At 45.0% G+C, this 23,089-nt stretch overlaps 1 protein-coding gene across 1 annotated transcript in view; it reads right to left on the bottom strand.

Annotated features, from left to right (window-relative positions):
- SLC15A5 (solute carrier family 15 member 5) overlaps positions 1 to 23,089 on the bottom strand; it is a 394,335-nt gene that overhangs the window by 211,699 nt on the left and 159,547 nt on the right. Inside the window, exon 3 of the mRNA XM_086938942.1 lies at positions 18,150 to 18,319. Within this exon, the coding sequence (XP_086795068.1) occupies positions 18,150 to 18,319 (170 nt within the window). The remainder of the gene's footprint in view (positions 1 to 18,149; positions 18,320 to 23,089) is intronic.

The raw sequence follows: 23,089 nt of genomic DNA, 5'->3' as shown, positions 1-23,089 counted from the left end.
TATGCATCAAAAAATCGCAAATTATTTTGCGATTCTGTAATTTTCCTTAATTGCGATTCACAATTTGCGAATCGCAATTAAGGAAAACCCTTCCCATTGATTCCTATGGTCCAAAAGGCCCTTAGGAATCAATGGGAAGGCATTCACATTTTGCGAATTTCAAATTGCGATTTGCAAAATGTGAATGCAATTTCAAGGGTGCAGGGGGGGGTTCAAAGAACCCCTCCCTGCACCCCTGAAACTGAACTGTAAGTGCAATTTACACACACACATGACCCAAGGACATGTGTGTGTGTAAATTAAAACTTTCAAATATGCAACTAGTGCATGTTTGAAAGTGTTCTATAAATTAGCATGAAGTTCAACTTCATGCTAATTTATCCCTTCCAAATTGCGAATTCGCAATTCTAAAGTAATCATGCATTGCATTTAAGAAATCGCAAAATTGCGATTTTTTTAAATGCAATCGCAATTTAAGAAATCGCAACAAAATTGCGATTTCTAAAATTGAGAAAATACCGAAATGCTTGATGCATCCCAAAAACGGGATTTGCATTCTCAAACGGCCGAATTTTGCGATTCGCACCGTTTGCGAATGCAAACACCCTTTATGCATCTAGGCAATGGTCCGAATGGAATAGATTGTGTGCTATGTGCTCCCAGGGCTGTTACTTCGCACTTAAATGAGAACTATCAGATCATTTGTAATGTGTTTAGAGGAGATCCTCTGAACTGCCATTGCTGATTTCATTACTCCGAAATATGGTACCACATGAAATAGGTGTCAGAGACAGTATTGCCCACATGCATCAACCTATTTAGGAAGTGCAAACGGTGCGAATCGCAAAATTCGGCCATTTGCGATTCCTAAATAGGTTTCTGGGATGCATCAAGCATTTTTGGTGAAATCGCTATTTTTAGCGAATTCCAAAAATGCGATTGCTTTTAAGGAATCTCAAATTTGCAATTCCTTAAAAGCAATGCATGATTAATTTTAAAATTGCAAAATCGCAAATAGGGGGTGCAAAAAAAAATTTGCGAAAATGTGTTAAAATGCTCTAATTTGCATTTCAAAACACTGTCATGTTGCAGACACACATGTCCTTAGGACATGTGTGTTTGAAACATGCACTTCAAAATACATTTCAGGGGTGCAGGGGGGGGTCCTTTGGACCCCCCCCCCCCCTGCATCCATGGAATGCATCAACATTTTGTGAATTCTAATTTGCGAATTCGTAATTACCATTGATTCCTATGGGCCTTTTGGCCCATAGGAATCAATGGGAATAGCGAAATCGCAAATTGGAATACGCATAATATTTGCGATTCGGTAAAAATTGCGATTTTTACCGAATCGCTAATTTTATGCACTTTCAATCATGCATCCCGTTTTGCGATTCCTTATTTGCGATTCTGTAAAAATCGCAAATTAGGAATCGCAAAACCGGACTTTGATGCATGTGGCTATAAGAGTCTTACATGTTACCTGATGTTTCTCTTTCTCAAAATGAGGAGCCTGTTTTATGGTCCGCATCTCATATGACTTCTTCATTGAATCTCGTTCGTTGCCTTAAGTCACTGCTACATCCTTTTCCCATGCACTCAGAGGAGGCCCTTGAAGCCCAATAGGCAGGGGAAACTGAATGAACCCCATGTATCTTCTGCCTAACTCTGCTGCCTTCTGTTCCGAGTTGCCAAACAGGTAAAGTAAGCACCGGCCTATTGGCCCCACTCCTTTTAGAGGCCCCGTGACAACGAATCAAAATAATATTGATTTGATCTTCAGAGAAAATTACAATCAAGCTTTTTTAAATGATTTAGTGTTTAGTGTTGTACAATAAAATTGGTTTATTAAAATTGTTGGTTGGTGAAATGAAAAATGTATTTAGGAGAACATTCGCTTATGGGGCCCCGAACTGCCTTGTAACCTCCACAGGGTTTAATCGCGCACTGGCTACCTTCCCACAATTTCTCCGCTCTTATTGCTCACTGCTACATAGGGACCAAAAGTAGCCCAGACACCAAAAAGAATCACTAGGGCAGGGATGGAAGTAGGCACACCACATGCTGCGCCTGCTCGGGCTGGCCCATTCACATTTATGCAGAATGAGAACAGGCCGGCCAGCAGTCTGTGCTAGGTTGGAGAGGTGCTACTATAGCCTCCTGAGTTTTGAGGAGCAGCGCAAGCCAGCATCAAACATTGACAAAAGTACGGGGGGAAACAGACCACCTTCCCAATCTGACCCATATACTGCTCACCTACCCAATCCCCTTTTGCCATCTTCATTGACTAATACTCTAGGTTTTCTGCTTGTTTGAAAACAATTTACTTTCAGCCCACACTCTGGGGCTGCTTTATTAACATTTGACGCGCTGCGCTCTGTTGCATCACATGGAGAGGGTAGGAATGCGCCATAATTACCAAGAAATGATGCATTCCTGCTCCCTGTGCACTGGTGCGCTAGTGGCTGCCTAATGCCAAATCAGGCAGTATTGTTTTTGTGCAGGAAGGCACACCTTTCCTCTTTCGATGTGTGTTTCAGAATGTTGCACATGTAGAAAGAGTTAAAAATAAGGAGAAATAAACATATTTCTCCTAGTTACGTTTCCTTTAGGAAGGCGTAGAATTTTCATGCATTCCCCAGTTTACTATTGTTAGTTAACCTGGGAATTGGGAATGTGCCAAAAACATGGGTGGATGCATGGGAACACCCATGCGCCCCCATGGAACACCTTCCCAGGGCAGAGTAACACAAGTAAGCAACTTGTGCTGCCTTGCGTTACTCCAGATATACTTTGCAGTGCAAAGACATGCAAGGTGTCTCTTTGTGCCATCGTAAATCTCACTTTAGGGCTTACTTTTCCCTAGTGTTATCTTGCATTACGCAAGGCAACGCAAGACCTTAGTAAATTTGGGCATCTATCTTTGGTTCTTCCCACAACATAAGTCTATAGCCTTACCCCTGCTTGATTCCTGTTTTCCATCTTCCATCACCGACTTGTACGACTGTTCCTGTTGCTTCTTCTGTTCTTCCAGTTTCTTCCATCTCCTTTCCCCAATGACAATGTACTCTCCTCTCCTTTAACCCTGAACCTACTCCTTCTACACTCCTCTTCTACCCGCTTTCGTTTCTCCATCCTTCAAGTTACCTGCACTTCCAATGTTCCTGTTCCTGTTACTTCTCTTGCTGAAAGGCCTAGGAAGATTCCTATGGAAGTCAAATGAGATTGACAACCAATATAGCAGGTTGATTTTTACACCTCTCCTATTACTAGGTCCATTTGTTACACATTTCTCTTCTGTGTTGTTGTTCTTTCATAAAAAAACACCGTGCAGTGTATTCTAAAATAAAATCCAAATAGTCCTGATAGTCCTAAAATATAGGTTCACTAATATTATTTCCATTGTGGTTCTGCATCCCAATGTATGTGCTCCACTGTTTGATTTGAAGGCTGCATTTTGTTTGTTTCATTGCTGTTCATTATTTTGTTAGTCACTATCTTTAAAACGGGAGCATGCAGTCTCTATTCTGTGCTTAACATGAACATTATACTTTGAAGGTCTCCAAGCAGTATTGCAGAGCACTAGATCAAGGCAGGTATGCTTGACAAGCTGAGACTTTCAGCTGAGGAAAAGGCAATATGCTCAAATGTCGCTGACATCTATTGCACCGAAAAAGGATAAGCAAATGCATCTAAAGACCGGACTAATCTTACGACAATTCATGAATGAGTTCCTTGATGGTTACAACAATAGCAAACATTGGCAATGTCAATAGGTCTGATTTTAAAAGAATGTTGATTGGTAATGTGAAGCATTACAGGTAAATCACAAGGTGCTAGATATGCTTTTGTACGCACCACTGCACCAAACAGATACCTCGTCGCTACTGGAGCAAAGTCACAGATGACCAGCTAACCATCACTCTCGCCCAGAGCCGACCCGCCGACCCCACCGACCCTGACATCGCCGCCCGCAACCTCAGACAGTGGACTGACAACTGCGCCACCACCCTCGCCCCATTCAAGAAGCCCTCCAACAGTCACACCAGCAAGAAAGCCAGCTGGTTCACTGAAGACCTCCTGGCCTCCAAGCAAATCTGCTGAAAGCTGGAGAAAAACTGGCTCTGTGAACGAACACCGGACAGCTACGCAGCCCACAAGAATGCCACCCACAGACCCCATCACCTCATCAGATCTGCCAAAAGGGTCTCCTACAAAGACCACCTAGACAACAACATACACTACAGCAAAGAGCGCTTCAACATTGTGAAGGAACTTTCCAACCCCAGCTCCAGCACCAACAACATCCCACCTTCGCAAGACCTGTGCGACTCGCTTGCCACATTCTTCAATCGCAAGATCGCTGACAGGCATGACAGCTTTAACGCCACAACCGCCCGACAACCATGGAGACCTCCGCCCCCACGACCACCATCCACACCAGCAGCCTGCTCTCCTGGACCAACATCAATGACAACGATACCATCAAGATGATGAACACCATCCACTCTGGATCTCCGTCAGACCCTTGCCCACACCACATCTTCAACAGAGCCAGCACCACCATTGCACCCCATCTCCGGAAAGCTGTCAACATCTCCTTTGAGACAGCAACCTTCCCGGAGAGCTGGAAGCACCCAGCGATCAATGCCTTACTCAAGAAACCCAAGGGAGACCCCAAGGACCTCAAGAACTTCCGACCCCTCTCCCTGCTCCTGTTCCCGGAGAAGGTCATCGAGAAGACCTTCAACAAACAACTGACCCGCTACCTCGAGGAGACTAGCATCCTGGACCAGTCCCAGTCCCGGTTTCACAGCAACCACAGCACGAAATGGCCCTCATCGCCGCCACCGACAACATCAGGACCCTGCTAGACAACAGAGAACCCGCGGCCCTCATCCTCCTGGACCTATCAGCCGCCTTCAACATGGTCTGCCACCACACACTATGAACACGCCTCCATGACACCGGGATACAAGAGAAGGCCCACTTGCTTCCTCTCCGGCAGAACACAGAGCGTCCGCCTCCCCCCCTTCTGCTCCGAAGCCACCGAGATCATCTGCGGAGTACCCCAGGGCTCATCCCTCAGCCCAACGCTGTTCAACATCTACATGGCACCGCTCGCCCACGTCACCCGACTGCACGACCTCAACATCATCTTTAACGCCGATGACACCCAGCTGATCCTCTCCCTCACCAAGGACCCCCACACCGGCAAAACCAACTTCCACAAAGGAAGGAAGGCTGTCGCAGAATGGATGAGGAACAGCCGACTGAAGCTGAACTTGGACAAGATGGAGGTCCCCATCTAGGATCCACCCCTTAGGCCTGGGACGACTCCGGGTGGCCGACCGCACTGGGAACAGCTCCATCACCCACCGACCACGCACTCAACCTATGGGTCATCCTCAACCCCACCCTCTCCATGACGAAGCAAGTCAACGCCGTCTCTTCCTCCTGCTTCAACACCCTCTGCATGCTCCACAAGATCTACAAGTGGATCCCCAGCGAAACGAGAAGAACAGTCACCCAGGCCCTTGTCAGCAGCAGGTTGGACTAGGGAAACGCTTCTACGCAGGAGCCCCGGCCAAACTCCTGAAACGGCTTCAACACATCCAGAACACCTGCTTCTCGACATCCCTTGCCGCAGTCACATCACATCCCACCTAAAAGACCTGCACTGGCTCCCCGTCAACAAGAGGATAACCTTCAAGCTCCTCACCATCGCACACAAGGAACTCCACAACACCGGACCAGCGTACCTCAACAGACGACTCAGCTTCTACACCCCCGCCCGCCAGCACTGCTCCGCCGATCTCGCCGCAGTCCCCCATATCCGAAGAGGGACCTCCGGCAGCAGATCTTTCTCCCACCTCGCTGCCAAGACCTGGAACACCCTCCCCATCCACCTACGGCAGACCCAAGACCTGCTGACCTTTGCAAGACTCCTCAAGACCTAGCTCTTCGAGCAGTAGCAGCATTCCCCTCCCCCCAGCGCCTTGAGACCCTCACGAGTAAGTAGTGCGCTTTACAAATGCTATGATTGATTGATTTGTGTGGAAGTAAAGGACTGTACAGTATCATTTGTGGATGCTAAAAGGACAGGTGCCAGTTGCACTGTCAAGCCATACCTAAAAATCCATAGGTTAATGACTGCCCTCCTCCCATCAGTGCTGCTGCCTGAGAAAAACAACATCAATTATCTAGTTATCTAAGACACTTTATTAGCAGTCCACTTCCATGTGTGTGTTCCTGAAAGTTCAAGTTCAGATGGCCAGATTAATAAATTGGATATCTAACTAAGGGGAATGATTTAGTTAAGGGAGACCGGGGCTTGATTACAAAATTTAGTATTTCAACAAACATAATACCTCTGACACCATGAATCACAATAAAGTTTTTTGTCACAGAAGTCTCTTTTATTGACTTTGGGCTTATATTCTTATTTTTTCTTTCTTCAAAAACTTCTTGTCATTTAAGTATTCCATCACCTTATACATAACTAGCAGCCCGTCCCGACGTTGTCCGTTGTATGAAATAGAATGTGTGCAATGTGTGTAATAGGCAAGGGAAATTTATTTTAAAATCTTGTGGTAGACAACATTTTTAGCATGAAGTGTCACAATAGTTAGGCATGTGTGTGCAGATACCATGTGTACCTCGGAGTAAGAAGTATTAGCAGATGTCTCTAGTGTGTATGTACTCCACTTCCATAGGTAAGTGTGTGTGAAAGTGCATTCAGTTGTAAATTTCGTGTCCCCGCAGGCAGGCTGAATCGCGTCACCCCCCGCTTGAGGCCCGGATCCAGTTTTGTTTGATTTTGTGTTTGTGGTGTAAAGTCGTTGATGCAGAGAGTTGAGTGGGTGACAGGGTGTGCTGGAGACGCTGCGCGTGTGGGAAAGTGCAGTCAGTTCAAAGGTTAGTGTCCCAGCAGGCGCCTTAGTTGCGTCATCCGCCGCCTGAGCCCGGCTGCAGCCCTGGTTGATGTTGTGCGCCTGGTGTCAATTCGTTTATGCAGAGAGTTGAGTGTATGAAAGCGCGCAGGATACTGTGCAGTTATTGTCCCCGCAGGCACGATCAGTCGCGTCTGCCCCGCCTAAGCCCCGGCAAATGCTGTGCCCATTGGCCACGCCCCTTGCTCCCACGCAATTGCCGCACCCATCCGCCTTGGCCACGCCCCCGGTCCAACGCACACGTTTGTTTTCCACACGCCCTTAAGGCACGTTTTTTTTGGGATGTGCTGCGCGATTGTTTCCGTTTGTCGCGCCCTTTGGCCACACCCCTTGGTGCCGCTCAATTGCAATTCCGGCGCCCATTGGCCTTGTTCGCGCCCCAAGCACACGCCCCCAGCACAATGCACACATTTAAGGAACGCTTTTTTTTGTTGTCATGCCGCACCCCGCTCACACCCATGCCCACAAGGGACTACTTTGCCGGTAAGGTTCTTTTATGTTTCTAATGTATATGGTGGGCAGCTGTATAGCCTATGTCCATCTGCTGCAACTGTCCTTTCCAATTCTGTATTGGGTGTTGTCATTGGTGCTGTGGTTCCAGAGATTACCCGCCTCAAAGGTTTGGGCTCCCTCTTTATTATATTAGTATAGACAAGATGTCTTCAACGTTTTTTGAATAGACTTAACATTTATACAAAAAAACATAAAAAGGACTTGAAGATTAGATAAGTGCAGAGAACTAAGTTGGACCTAGTTCCAGCACCACAGATACTAGTAGGACACCACGAAACTTAGAAAAACATACAGTGTTGATATTACCTGCTAATTTGAGCGTGAAATACATTCTTATGCATGAAGTAAATGAACAATTATGCAATATATAGGAATTCCTGAATGTATTAATGTGTACTGTTGTTTAATAAGTAACAGTATATCTAGTGAGTAATGTACTGTATATGTTTTTTGTATAAATGTTCAGGGACCTATATTGCAGCCACTTATTTGTGCATGCATACCATTTCACAATCGAGAATGATGCTTCCAATTGTTCTATCAGTGCTCTTATTAAATTAGCATTGCTGAACATCGGTGCATCTTTTATTTCAAAGAATTTACAGACTGTGAACTTAATTTTGCTATCATTAAAAATAAATTCTACCACCACCCGCTGTGTAACTGGTATGAAGTACTTTATAGATATGACCACGGAACCCTGCATGTCTAAAATTAGTTGTGACGCCAGACAGCCCAGATGAGCTTTTTATGTCTCTTAGTTTGACTTCTCTGTAACATATATACTTGGAAAAGCTATGGTGAACAGTCTTTACCCCCTCGTATGTGCTCTTTGTCCTAGTCTTCACAGAGTAAAGTGGCCCGTTACCATAAATAGGACACTCACAAAACTTTTAGTTTTACTTCTAGTATAAACCCTTCCGCCAATAGAGCTTCCTGCTGATTTCCTGTCTACAGATGGTGTTTGGCATTCTAGGTCAACCCTTCTTCATTATATTTTTAAGTCCTTTCTTACTCAAGTACGGCTAGTTCTGTGGGGGGGCATGGCTTGACTGAGCAGCGGAATGGCCGCTCACTAACGCGGCTCCACCTGCCGAGCCCAATCATCTGCAAATCATCCGTAGCCCACTCGCCAAACTTCGAGCAGAACCTACTGCGGAGGGGGCCGGGACTAACCATGCCTGCAACGGTGCCACTCTGACACCTGCATTGACCGGCAAGTGGGCGCCTTGACGGAAGAAGACTTGGCCTGGGGATGCAGCCTGCGTGACTGCCTGCATCCGGGAGCTTGCGTAGCGGGCTTCCTAAGACGCTAGACGGCAGCTACTGCCGGGAGGTGAGGAGCGCTCCCGATTGTGCCGTGGAGCCTGTGCGCTGCCCTGAGCGGAAAGGTACGGGGCACCTGGGGGCCGCTGGATGGATCCGGAGGGCGGAAGAGCGTAGAGGAGGGAATAGATGTATGTTTTTTACAGGAAACACACCTGACAAATGCTACAGCTGGGATATTAGGGAATAATCATTGGGAGGTGGTGGAGTAGCAATCCTTTTGCGTAGGGGCCTGCAGTGGCAAACTCATGACACTATCGTAGATCGGGAGGGACGATACCTAATACAGCAAGGAGAACTATGTCACACGCGGATAGCACTAATCAATGTTTATGGCCAAAACACAGACAGCCCGGAATTTTTCCAGGACCTCCGGCACAAGGTGCGGACACTAGGACACAAGGCGATCCTATGGGGGGAGACTTTAATGTGGTCCTTTCACTAATGATGGATCGGTAGTGTTCCCCTCGAGGGCATCACACAAAAGCAGTAGATGTGCTGCACGGTATCATTGAAGATCTCCACCTGGTAGATTGCTGGAGAGCACTACACCCAGCGACAAGAGACGGCACATGCATCACACACCACCGTAGCGCATGGTCACGTTTAGATTATTGGCTAGTATCAAAAGACCTACACACTTGGTTAATGGATGCCACACACCATTCCCGCACATTCTCTGACCACGCTCCAGCTCAGATCAGTTTGCGCCTACCCCCTGCATATGCCCAGCCATTTACCTGGAAATTCCCGTCTAAGGCATTGCTGGACTTGGTTTTCCGTGAGGAATTGCGCAGCAAAATTACAGAATATTTTCCAATAAATGACGCACAGTCGACTAACCGGGAGTGATCTGGGAGGTCTTTAAGGTGGTTACAAGGAGAAACTGCATAGCGCTACACTCCGGTGTACTGGGAGACATTCGCAATACACTTAAAAGACTGGAGAGAGAATTAGGGGAGTTAGAACGATCGCAAATGCAGGATCCGTCGTCAGTCACTGTGGCGACCATTAGGTCTAAATTGACGGAATTCCAAGAGGAGGCTGAAAGAGAGACGGCATGGGGAAAGCGACAGACCGGGAAAAACACCAGCTGGCATGTTGCGCATACCTAGAGGCTCAGCCTAGATCACGGAACTACGAACAGATACCGGAGAGGTGGCTCGCACGCCACCTGAAGTTCTGAGCGAGATGTCTAGGTACTTCTCAAAACTGTACTGTTCCCAAATGAACCCGTCACCAACAGATATAGCTGCATACTTGGATGATATAGGACTGGCCTGGTTCAATGACGGAGCTCGAAAATATATGGAGCTTCCAATTACTGTAGAGGACATCACACAAGTCATAAGCAGCATGCCAGCTGACAAGGTACCAGGGGCAGATGGCCTCCCAGCTGCATTCTGTAAAGAATATGCGGATATCCTGGCCCCTCGGTTAATGCAAGTGTATCAGGAGGCGTGGGAGACCGGAATACTTCCCCCGACGATGCGAGAGGCCACTATCATAACTATTTTAAAACCGGACAAAGATCCGACCTCGCCGGATTCATATCGTCCGCTGTCCCTTATTAACTTAGATGCTAAAATATATGCCAAGCTACTGGCCAACAGGCTGCAGCCCATGTTGCCGCAGATAGCTCTGCCGGATCAGTCTGGTTTCATAGCGGGACACTTTTTGGGGTGCTCTACTACCTGGACCCCAGGTGACGGCTGCAGCTGCGCTGTTGGATGCCACAAAAGCCTTCGATTCCCTTGAATAGAAATTCCTTTTTGCAGTGCTGGTGAGATTGGGACTTAGTCCATTGTTCATACAGCAGATTAAGATCCTGTATGCAGGCCCGAAAGCCAGGCTAAAGGTAAATGGGCAGATATCTGAACACTTTAACATCACTAGGGGAACACGGCAGGGGTGCCCACTGTCGCCACTGCTGTTTGCCATGGCAATTGAACCCCAGGCAGCCAAGCTCTGGCAATTCCATATGCAGAAGAGCATTGGCTTTACGACAAGAGGCATGTTGATATCAAAGCAAGCTGCCGAGGTGTAAGAAGTTGCCGCTGTCCTTAACAGGACGCATAGCAATTGCTAAGATGGTAGTCTTGCCTAAATTCCTATACCTCTTTGTAAATATCCATATGCCAGTGAATGTCCATTTTTTTAGGAGACTCCGCACTAGCCTGCTGGAGTTAATATGGGCAGGAAAGCAACCCTACATTTCATGGAACGTTCTCAAACTGCCCTTCACACAAGGGGGGTTGGGAGCCCCGGACTTTGAACTATATGCATATAGTACGCAAGCGCAATTTAAACATTTCTGGTATCACCCTACAACATTTCAGCCACATGTGGCGATAGAAATAGACAGGATAGCACCAGTCACATGCAACACGTCCAAAGCAGAATGGGAAGAAGAAACAGGGATGGCCATCATTGATAAGCAGTGGCAGTTCTGCTGTACACAGCTGGAACACCTTTTGCCGAACTATAGGCTCAGGCTGCTACATTTTAATTTCCTGCATAGGATATATCGCACACCGTTACAATTGTCACGCATGGGCTTGCTTCCAGATGCAAGATGTTGGAGATGTGGATCCCGTAACGCCACGTTTACTCATTTGGCCTGGGATTGTGGACCCATAGCACAATATTGGGTGGCAGGTTTTAGACACATAGAGGACATAACCAACACTACATTACAGCTCACACATCTACAGGCATTATTAGGATATGTTCAGGACGTACATGGTGAACACCGCAAACTCACGGCTATGCTGCTGCTGATGGCGAAAAGGAAAATAGCTATTCATTGGAAGAAGCCAAGTCCACCAACGGTGGCTGCATGGGTGGGGCAGTGACGTATTGCAAAGACCAACTATCTGTTTTTTGGGAACTGATGCCGAGCAGATCTAGACCGTCTGACATTTGGGAACTATTGGCTGCCTGGCTGTGATCTGGAGGGGCTGACTATCAGAGGTAATTACCAGCTGTAAGATAGCCACAAGACACATTGGGGACACTGTGAGAAGTCAGGAACAGAGTAGAGTATAAGAGAGACATACCGAGTAGTATTAGCGGACGGGGAGGTGGTATTCATGTACCAAGACGTAGCAATGGTCGAGACGAGAGAGACCACACTAAGTGCCTACTAAAATTGCTTTTTCGGATGTAAAGGACGGGTGGAGGGGAGGGACCTGTAAGATATTTGCGATTTTGTTGGGGTTTTTGTTTCTTTCTTTGCTTTGTAGAATGTGTACAAAGTGAACTACACGCTATGAATATCTCGCTGCCTGCCCCTCGGGATGTTGGCTAATCAAGCTATGTTTTGATATTCAGACACTACGCCGCCGGCCCCAGGGTTGTAGGCAAAAGGCAGTGTACACTGTGAATCTGCAATAAATTTTATAAAAAAGTAGAAGAAAAACTCTTAAAATATGTAATAGATGTAATATAATCAGTATATCAAAGCATAGTTATCCTCCTAGCCATACACAAAACCATAAAGAATGTATAGACTGGAAACAGTCTGGGACAGATACAAATTTAATTCTAAAAAGTACACATTGTAAGTTTGGTCATAAGTTAAGGGATGTTTGCAGTCAATACATTCGATGCGATTTTTCCAAATGATGAAAATAGTACTCTTAATTTTTCATACTGTATATTTCTCCAAGAAGTATAAATATTTGTGCAGTTTATGACTTTAAGTCAGAGTGTTGGAGTATTTCCTAACCTTTTCTTCACAGAAGTCAAAAATGTACTTCTATCTATCTATACTAATATAATAAAGAGGGAGCCCAAACCTTTGAGGCGGGTAATCTCTGGAACCACAGCACCAATGACAACACCCAATACAGCATTGGAAAGGACAGTTGCAGCAGATGGACATAGGCTATACAGCTGCCCACCATATACATTAGAAACGTAAAAGAACCTTACCGGCAAAGTAGTTCCTTGTGGGCGTGGGTGTGAGCGGGGTGCGGCACGACAACAAAAAAAAAGCTGGGGGCGTGTGCTTGGGGCGCGAACAAGGCCAATGGGCGCCGGAATTGCAATTGAGCGGCACCAAGGGGTGTGGTCAATGGGCGCGACAAACGGAAACAATCGCGCAGCACATCCCAAAAAAAGCGTGCCTTAAGGGTGTGTGGAAAACAAACGTGTGCGTTGGACCGGGGGCGTGGCCAAGGCGAATGGGTGCGGCAATTGCGCGGGAGCAAGGGGCGTGGCCAATGGTCACAGCATTTGCCGGGGCTTAAGTGGGGGCAGACGCGACTGATCGTGCCTGCGGGGACAATAACTGCACAGTATCCTGCGCGCTGTCACACACTCAACTCTCTGCATAAACGAATTGACACCAGGCGCACAACATCAACCAGGGCTGCAGCCGGGCTCAGGCAGCGGATGACGCGACTAAGGCGCCTGCTGGGACACTAACCTTTGAACTGACTGCACTTTCCCACACGCGCAGCGTCTCAAGCACACCCTGTCACCCACTCAACTCTCTGCATCAACGACTTTACACCACAAACACAAAATCAAACAAAACTGGATCCGGGCCTCAAGCGGGGGATGACGCGATTCAGCCTGCCTGCGGGGACACGAAATTTACAACTGAATGCACTTTCACACACACTTACCTATGGAAGTGGAGTACATACACACTAGAGACATCTGCTAATACTTCTTACTCCGAGGTACACATGGTATCTGCACACACATGCCTAACTATTGTGACACTTCATGCTAAAAATGTTGTCTACCACGAGATTTTAAAATAAATTTCCTCCGCCTATTACACACATTGCACACATTCTATTTCATACAACGGACAACGTCGGGACGGGCTGCTAGTATGTTATACAATTGTATAATATGGAAAAAAAAGTATGGCTAGTTCTGTTTATGCTACTAAGCAAACTAAGCAAATAGAGGACTGGTGTAGTGAGGCTGATGCAATCTGCGTGTATGTATGAGGCGACGCCATAGAATGGTTTCAGTGTTCATCTTCATGCCGTGTGGTCACCCGGTGGAGGGTAGTACTGATTAGTGCTGAGTGAACCTAGTCTGTGTGTTGTGCTATCTAGACAAGTACTAAGGGGTTTTCTTTTTAGAAACAGTTCTCATTTCACAAGATGAGAGCTGTTCCTATGGTTTCCTTTTATAAACAAGCAAGAGCCCAGCCTGGCATCTGACAGCCATTATGGAGTCTGAAAAGGGTGCAGACAGTTGCCATACAAAGGCTTGGCCGGTAGAGGCCCCTTATCTATGCATTCCCCCCAATTCCATTATTACTCAAGGCCCTTCAAAAAGTGCAGTCAGAGATTGTGGAATGGAACCGAATTGCATCCATGCAGACCATGCTACCTCTGTTAAAATGCATTGCAGGACATCAATTTTGCCAGCTCTCATTGGATCCCTCGCCTTTTTGATTTCCAGTCCTGTCTCGCAAGAAACTGTCAAGTTTGCACCTCATGGCATGGACATTGAAAGGGCAGGATTACAAAAAATGGAATGTTCTATAGATGTTGCACATGAAATCCAAACTTCTAGAACAGATTCAACTCTGAAGGCACACTCAAAGCATTGGGCTCACTTTGAGGAATTGTGCCTTTCTAGAAATGTGAATCCAGAGTCATGTGATCCATTTCAAATTCTTTCGTTTTTAAGAGATGGAGTTTTATTGGGTGAAGTTCCATCTGCCTTAGCAGCACCTTGGACAGCGATCCAAGCCTTTAGAAAAGTTGACTAGATCTCTCACAGATTACGTCACAGGTGGCAAACCTTTAGAACGTTTTCAATTAAAGAAACTAGTGACACCTGTTCCAGCAGCAGAGTGGGATTTATCAATTCTACTTAAAAGCATGCAAGAATTACACTTTGAATCTCTATAAACAGCCAACATTGTGTGGATACCTGTGAAATTACTCCCTCTAAAAGCTACCAGATTGGGAAAATGGTCTCCTTAGTGATCAATTAACCCTATCTAAAATGCCTTCCAGATCAATTTGTCTTAAGACCTGATCCAAAGTTTAGACCAAGGGAAATTTCATCTAGCTCAAGAACTAATTTTCCAATCAGACATACACATTTTACAAATTCTTTCCCAGTGTCTTTAGATGTGAATAGAGCATCACAAAATTATCCTTATGAAAGGCTTGAGAGAGAACAGTACCCTGTTTGTGTCCAATGCCTTGGTTAACAGAGGTAAAAAGGTTACTGTAAAGACATTAAGTAGGTGGCCCTGCTTCAGCAGGTACAGATACCTTGACACAATTCAGGGATGTTCCGCTTGAGCAATGGCTGCTTCACGGGTTGAAGCAGCTGGGGTATCAATTCAAGAAATTTGCAGCGTTGCTAAGTGGTCCACTTTGAACACTTTCATTTTCCATTATTGTTTGGATTTATGTAATGATGAATCTACTAATTTTGCTATTGGTGTTCAGCAATAAACTAAGTATGCAAACACATACACATGTGTATAAGCTTCGGGCATGCCAACATTGTGGAGCCCACGTTTGCTTTGGTATATCCTCACGTTGTAATGACTGGGATGAGGGTAACATATGGGGTGGTAATGATATAATTACTTACGGTAAACTTTATTACCCCGAGTTCAGATGCTCCTCGTCCCAGGCACATCCCAGCCTTCCTTCTGGGTGGCACCAACAATATACTTTCACTTGATACCAGCCAAGCAGCCATCATTGAGAGAGGGTTATTTATATTAAAAGTAAAAAAAAATTGATACCTTTTGTGATGGGGCTGTCTGGGTTGTGGGGCCACCTCACACTGTAATGACGAGACGAGGAGCACTAGGTAATGAAGCTTACCTGTAACTAAAGATCACATTATCAACTATACCATGTGCTATCATTTTACAACATCTAAAGGAATATGTTTTTAAACAAACAGCCTATTTGCTGTCTCGACCTGAACATGTTCTGTCTCAGTGTAAAGGACAAACCACTAGACCATTGAAAGTCCAGAGTGAAGAAGAGATGAAAACATCATAAAAGTAAGACAAAGCCCACAAAAGTCAGGAAGAGAGGTCAGGACATATATTAAACAAGAGGTAATAATACAATGAAACCTCAAAATAACTCACAAAGCTCAGTTTGTAGCATACTGGGAAGCTCAAGTCCAGTTGCATTCCATGAGGAAAAGGAGATGGGGAAGCACTATCAATCTCCCAATTATTGAGACTCCCAGATTCACATAGTGCACAAGGAAACCCCATCCCTAAGCTCAGTGAGGAGCACATGGTAATGGCCCACATCCAGCCTGCTATTCTAGGAGGATCAGTGAAATCACATCAATCAACGGTGTTTGACATCAGCATCATAAGAGAAGCCAGAAGCCCATGCCCCAAGCTCAGTAGAGAGCCAAAAAAGGGCAAGCCCAGTTCTAGTAACACCATCACACTGCCCTAAACTAGCCTAGCTTGGATGCCTGGGAATGCATTCAGCCAGCTGGAATAGACCACAAACCCAGTAAGGGCCTTGAAAGCCAGAAAAAACACTGACCTAATTCACAGCTGAAACAAGCAGCAAGCAGGAACGGCTAAAACACAGCATACAAACTAAGTCAGAACGTCCATCCAGAGACTACAAACACAAAGGAGACAAATATGGGATTTCTGGTTATTGAACGCCATTTAAAGCAAACCTTATGGGGGAGGAATTTGATTATTTTTTCAATGTATGCAGCCCGAGTCCGGAGTCTGGACCCACCACATGATATAAAGACTGGGGCGAGGAAGGGATGGGGTGGTAATGTGACACACTTCCCAGCTGATTCTGTTGGTGTTATGATCCCTCACACAGAATACAACCAGTAGAGTGAGCACAAATAACACCAAGAATAAATATATTTTTTGCTATTGTGATCCTGGGACATTTTTGAAGGAGTTACCAGGATCAGACTCCATGAGATTCATGGAGACCAGTGGTCCACTTCTAAGACGAAGGAGCGGCGCCCGACTGAACAAAAGGATAAATAAAATCAAAATACTATCGTTATTATTATTATTGTATTTTGCCTATAGCTGTCAGTGGCTCTCGGGCGGGGTGGGGCGGGACTGGTGGAGCAGGGAGAGAAATGGTTTTCACTCATGAAGCGCAGAGGACTGCTTGGCCGGCTCTCTTGGGCCAGCCAAATAGTCATGCGCACTTTTCATGTTCCTCACTAGGCTGCATCACACAGCCTGGTGAGGAACATGCAAAGCCTCACTGCATTGCAGTGTTGTAATTTGCACAGACGAGCCTGGGAGCCAGGTGCTTCCTGCTGTTGGCCAGGAGTTTGCAGGAAGATGAGAAAGGACGCAGGACAGGCGGACAGCCCGGCGCCGGGCCGGGAATACCAGGGAAGTGTTTTTAAAAACAATTTTTTTGTTTTCTTCGTTCCATCCTTCACCCAAAACACCACCCAGGTCCGGTAGCAGCTGCTACTGATGGAGAGTTGTCTGGCTACAGCGGATTATAAGGAAGAGTGAATAACACACTACCAACCCTGCTGTTCACTTTCAGCCGGTAGGAATCACACTGCATAGTGATACATCATGTCAACATGTCAAAGTGTTAATTTGACCATTTAAACTGTTAACACATTATTTTCTACCACCCACTACTGCTGCATTCCAACTTTCTCACTGCAGAGTGGAGTTAAACTTTTTTTTTTTTTTTTTTGGTGTTCAACTGTTTATTGCATTTTTCATACGGTACACCGCTTTTGCACCTATAACCCGGGGGCCGGTAGCATGTCATTAGTGGCGACACCAAGGTATGGAATGGATTGACACAGCCTCGTTACCGACAGTCCGGAGGTCCGGTGGCGTTTGGTATTAATATTTGTTACGCATTATGCACCGTGTGCAAAACATATCTGACATGGCATTACAGTAGAACCTTTTTTAAGATTTTCATGAATAAACATACTTGAATTTTAGTTATATGTTTTCCAAAAGAAATACAAAAATAAAGAGAAGTATACAAATGCAATATAAAATGACGGTTCATAAGGTGTCACTCTAGTCACAATCACTAATTGTACAATCTTTCAAACATACTCAAATTGTATGGCCAAGATAGGGATGAAGGTCCACAGTGGGGGGACACATCTAGAGTGGAGTTAAACTTAATTACCTACTTCTGCCTTTCTCAACTTTCTTGACTTCTTTCTGAACCTCTGCGTACATGAGACAGTTGTTGCCCATCTCAACCCAAGAGGAACTGAAAGATCATTGGTTTTGATTTTGGTTATATTTTCCAGAAGATCATAGGATCAGTTGTGTGATAATCTTCTGGAAATTGATAGATACAAATACACCCCACAATACTTTTCAAATAATCAGTGTCTTACCTTTCTTAGGTTGATATATCAAGTCATTTCGCACCATGTGAATGGTAATCAGGGACATGACTACCGACATGAATGGAATGAGAAAGCCGAGGTTTTTTGCCACTGATTGCTGAATATAGGCAATTCCCACAAAGACTACTGCAGAGTTGAGATTCACCAACCAGTTAAACCTAAAACAAACAAACAGGCAGAAAACGGAATTCAATAGATGCCCTTAAAAATAATTTTGAATATACTTAAACTTCCATCTTCAAAATTCTGGTGCAGATTCAATTTCCTACATGATGGCAAGAGCAATAGATATATGGAGGCCGTGGGAATGTGTTACATATATGTCTCTAGTGTTAACTTTTCTCTGTGAAGCTGATGTACTGAATTCTCAACTGAAAATGCTGGTTGACAACTTAGAAATGATTTATGATAGATCTGTTTGGTACATATTTGCTTTTGGACTCTGCTCTGCATAACTCTCCTAGTGGTTAAATCTAAATGTCCAAACAAAAGGAGAGTCACCCTTATTGGGCAAAAGGGTCAGGGTAGTTTAAAAACAAACAAAAAAAAGTTAATTTCCTTTTCATGCTATACTTGTGTTTTTATACTTCCTTTTAGGTACATCAATTACAAATTCAAAGGAGTGCACATTAGGGATAGTATGTATTAGCATTAGAACTTTAAAAATGTTAAAAGCAAGCTGTAATTCAAAACCACAGTCTCTGTCTCACAATCCTATCCAGGGAACAACATTTATTAAAAAGTATTTGTAAAAAAACATACTCATATTAAAAACATATTAATCAAGAATCATATTCATAATTCATAAATCATTTAATTCCACTGCTCTTTGGAAAGAGAAAAGTCTGTCGTTGCAGCGGTTCTGTGGAACCTAGATCGGTTCACACCACCTTCTTCAGAAAATACATACTTAATTCATGAACTGATAGCATATGGTCTCCAAGTATAGCCGTGATTTGGGAGGAGCAAGCTGCACTCTAACAATTAGTCGACTCCTGATCAGATATGCCGTGGTATAATGACCAGGAGTTGGCTTTTTAAATTTTCAAATTTTTTATGTTTTATGTTTTTTATGTTGAGTCCTTTGAATTGATGTAACCAAAACAGAAATATAAAAGCACGAGTTTAGAACGAAAGTGAAATTAACTTTTGTTCAGTAAATACAGTAACCAATTTCAAGAGGCAACTGCAATTAACTAGGATTTTCTCTGTAGTTCAAACACCCGGATGCCTACGACTGCATCCAATGGATACCATTTGCATTTGTGCAACAGGAATGTTCACCCGGGTTGCTCTTTACATTGTCTTTTGTCAGTTGCAGCAAGCATGACTCGGGAGTGAGGGGTCCCAAGGGGAGGGAGGGTAATACAAAAAAAACAATTAAACTTACCTTTGCCTCCGGTCCCGCGTCGTATCTCCTCTCTTTGCTCCTTACAGAAAGCAGGCAGCCTCCCTCTCCTCCCCTAAGCCTATCACAGCGCTGCAATGGCAGCGTTGTAATTGGTAGGGACGCTGACCGCACAGGCGTCTATGGGGAGGCCGTTTTCTCCATGCAGGCTGCATGCAGCCTACATAGAGAAAACGGAAGAGTGCCTGGACTGGTTTGTTCATCCCTGGGGCCGACCAAATAGTCAGCGCCCACAACAGTGGGCAAGCCACTCCTCCCCTACCTGGAGCAGGACCTCCCAGCAGCCTGCCCCCAACCAAACCCTTCTGCTTTCTTACACTGCAATTGTATTAACTAAATGTCCAAACGTGTGAACCATTGAATGTACATGCCACAAGGTACAAATCGAGGTCAAACAGAGGTCAAAGAATGCTTGCAATCTAGAGCCATTAATACCCAGGGAAGACTATGCAAAAAGAAGTTGGATTCCTACAATGGGTCTGCCAAACACCTGCATGTTTCTGGTCATTCAACTACTTAGGTAAGCATTCCATTCCACATCATTCTCCTGTGAGCAGAAACTTAGGCCGTAGTTTGTCAGTAAATACATATGTGTCTACATTTGCATTTTGAGAATAACAACCATAAATGTGCACTTGTAAATTAAGGTATTTGTCAGAGCTCAACTTATTTAAAAAAAAAAAAATGTCAGGTTGCTTGCCTGGAGGCCATTGCAGCTTGCACCAACCAGTGCCATAGCCAGCACTGCCAATGATAGCACCAACTCCTACACGCGTGACAATTCAGACTTTTAATATACAGTAAACCTGACTAATACATGCCTGTTAAAGATGTAATGCTGTTTAGATTGTATGAAGCAAGTTGTGTTTGGGTTAGAAACGCGCAATGATTTTATGCAATAGGGTGAAACTGTTACTTATTCACCATTCTCACATTGCAAGCATGCAGGTGCTAGGAGGGCGAGCCTATAAACCACATCAAGGATAAGTGGAAGCAAATTTAATGTCCCACAACTATCCGTCACAATTTCACAAATTTTCTCTTTATTTTCACCTCACGCTGACACACACACTGCCACAAGTTCACTATGTCACAGCTACAATGAAATCAGGATTCATAGCACACCCTGGAAACACTCTGCAACCTGGGTGGGAACCCAATGATCAAGCATTTCACTCACCTACTAGGTAGGTCAGTGAGGGTTCTTTTAAAAACACCTTGTGTTTTCAAAATCAATTATACTTTGGACAACAATAAAACAAGGTCATGGAAAATACATCAAATATCTTAAGTAAGAGATGTGTTCCATTTTTGCTGAACATAATGAGTCTATAAATGAATATTCACTTAAATTCCACGTTTTAATATTCTATTCATAACTCAAACTGATGGAATAGTGGTCTTGCAAGTTCAATTTAATAGGCAATACACTAAAGCAATACTGAATGTCTATCTACAACACATATGAGAATGAGGCATGTTCAGCAGGCCCTTAACTCCAGAAGAAGATAGACATACAAAACAGAGTCTGGGGTTAAATTACAGCCAGTACAGTTCTGTCTTCAGCTGCCTTCTCTTTACACTTCCAAATAATGCATCAATTCCTTATATATGGTGCAAGGAGAGCTGTAGTTTCCTTATGTTGTGCTCCATGTTAAGGTCTGTTCTGCAGTGCTAAAGACAATTTGTGCCACAAACCGCATGCTTCATTTATAATGTAGTCCTAGCTCTATCTCTGGAACATGGCTTCCAGAGTGCAGCTTTTAGCGTATAAGAATGTTCTTGTTACTGAGACAATGATTTATATATAGCACCAATAATGGAAAACAGCTAGAAAATTAAGCATAGCAGGGCCATAGCAATGGGGCGGGGGGAGCAGGCCAACCCATAGTATAGTCTGGCCCTCCTAAATCTGAGGCCTCCCATCACTAGGAATATTATCTCCTGAGCCAGTTCTCCAATCCACCTCAGGGACCCTATGCTCCACTGGAGCTAGCTCATAAATCTGAACCCCCTGGTGAATGTCAACCCCCTCTTTAAAGTCAGGCGCCAAATCTCTGGGGGGGGGGGGAGGGGGTGTCCTTCTACCTCAGCACTAGACATTACATTTCTGCTGCCACCATCTGAGCTGGGATCCGCTTTAGCTCCAACTCTCTCATTCTCATCTAATGAGCATAAATCATTTCTCACTCCTCCTGTTTTAACTGGATCTTTACCTATGCTCCAGCCCCTCTTTAGACAGGCATGGAGTGGGAATACTGCTGCCAACTCAGGAGGGAACTCTTCCACCTGTCTGGCTGGCCCGCAGTCGCACAGGCAATGCTAGTTCCTCCAACCATTCCAGGTGCAGACTTTGTTCCTCCCCAGCATCACTCCCATCCTATGTGTGCCTACCAGCCTCTCCGGTTATCAACCAGGCCCCTGGGCCCTTTTGCAGCTCCTCCATTCCAGTGAGGTCTTTAAAGAACACCTGGCACCCCTGAAGAAGTTTTTAAGCTGATACACCAACCTCTCCTGCTCCAACACTAACTCTGCAGGTACTGCTGATGTTTCATAACAACAACCGTGGATTTAGGGTCCAATGGAAAATATTTTACGACCAGCGAGGTAAAATCTGCCCTTTATAATTACATTAGCCACATACAATCACCTCGGGTCTTGTCAAGACACTCTCAGCTATTATGCTAAGTGTCCAGCCTATTATTCCTCTGAACTGAGATCACGCAGATACAAAACAAAATGACCTTAACAACCAATAAGGGGAATTCATCCCTTAAGGACTAGAACCCTCACTCACCCGAAGGTGACATGCTTCATCATGTGCGTCCTCCTTACCAGTAGGGAAAACCTAGTCGCTACTGGGAACTGCGACTTCTTTGCTGTTATGAAGGAGCTCAGGGATGTTTTTTTTTCATCAAGGATGGATACTAAATCCCATATGTGAGTCATTAAATATGCCAGTCATGAATAACCAATCATAATCACAATTTACACAGATAGCATATGCACTTTAGCACTGATCAACAGTGGTAAAGTGCCAAGAGCCCTATAGCCAACAAAACAGGATGAGAAACTAGAGGCAAAAGGGAAAGTGTTTGGGGATGAACCTGCACAAATGTCCAGGTCTATCAGTGTGCTCCATCTCATTTCCAAGCAGACAATCCAAAAGCCTGGTGTTGGACCTGTCAGCCTTAGGGTGGTCTTCCCCTACATGTTTGCCCTTTTGCCACAAATTTTACTTTACATTTTGTTGAACTTAGGACTCTGGGCGCCTCACCACTGCCAAACAGTGCTGAGGTGCAGGTGCTCTCCCCTAAAACAATGTGACAGTGGTATACCTGCCACAAGCCCCTGCTACCGCAGTAAGGCTTAACCCTCCATAGGCTAACATTGGGAACCCCCCTTATGGGATAACTTCTGACTGGGACCGAATAAGTCTATCATGTTTGGTCTTGTTGGACTTGGGGCGGGGAACCCTTTCCAATGATATATGGGGTTTGGGCCCTACTACTTTTGAAAT

This window comes from Lissotriton vulgaris, chromosome 1_1 (genome assembly GCF_964263255.1).
Source record: "Lissotriton vulgaris chromosome 1_1, aLisVul1.2, whole genome shotgun sequence".
Taxonomy (NCBI): domain Eukaryota; kingdom Metazoa; phylum Chordata; class Amphibia; order Caudata; family Salamandridae; genus Lissotriton; species Lissotriton vulgaris.
Note: the sequence above shows the minus strand (reverse complement) of the source record. Positions and strands in the feature narration are given on the sequence as shown.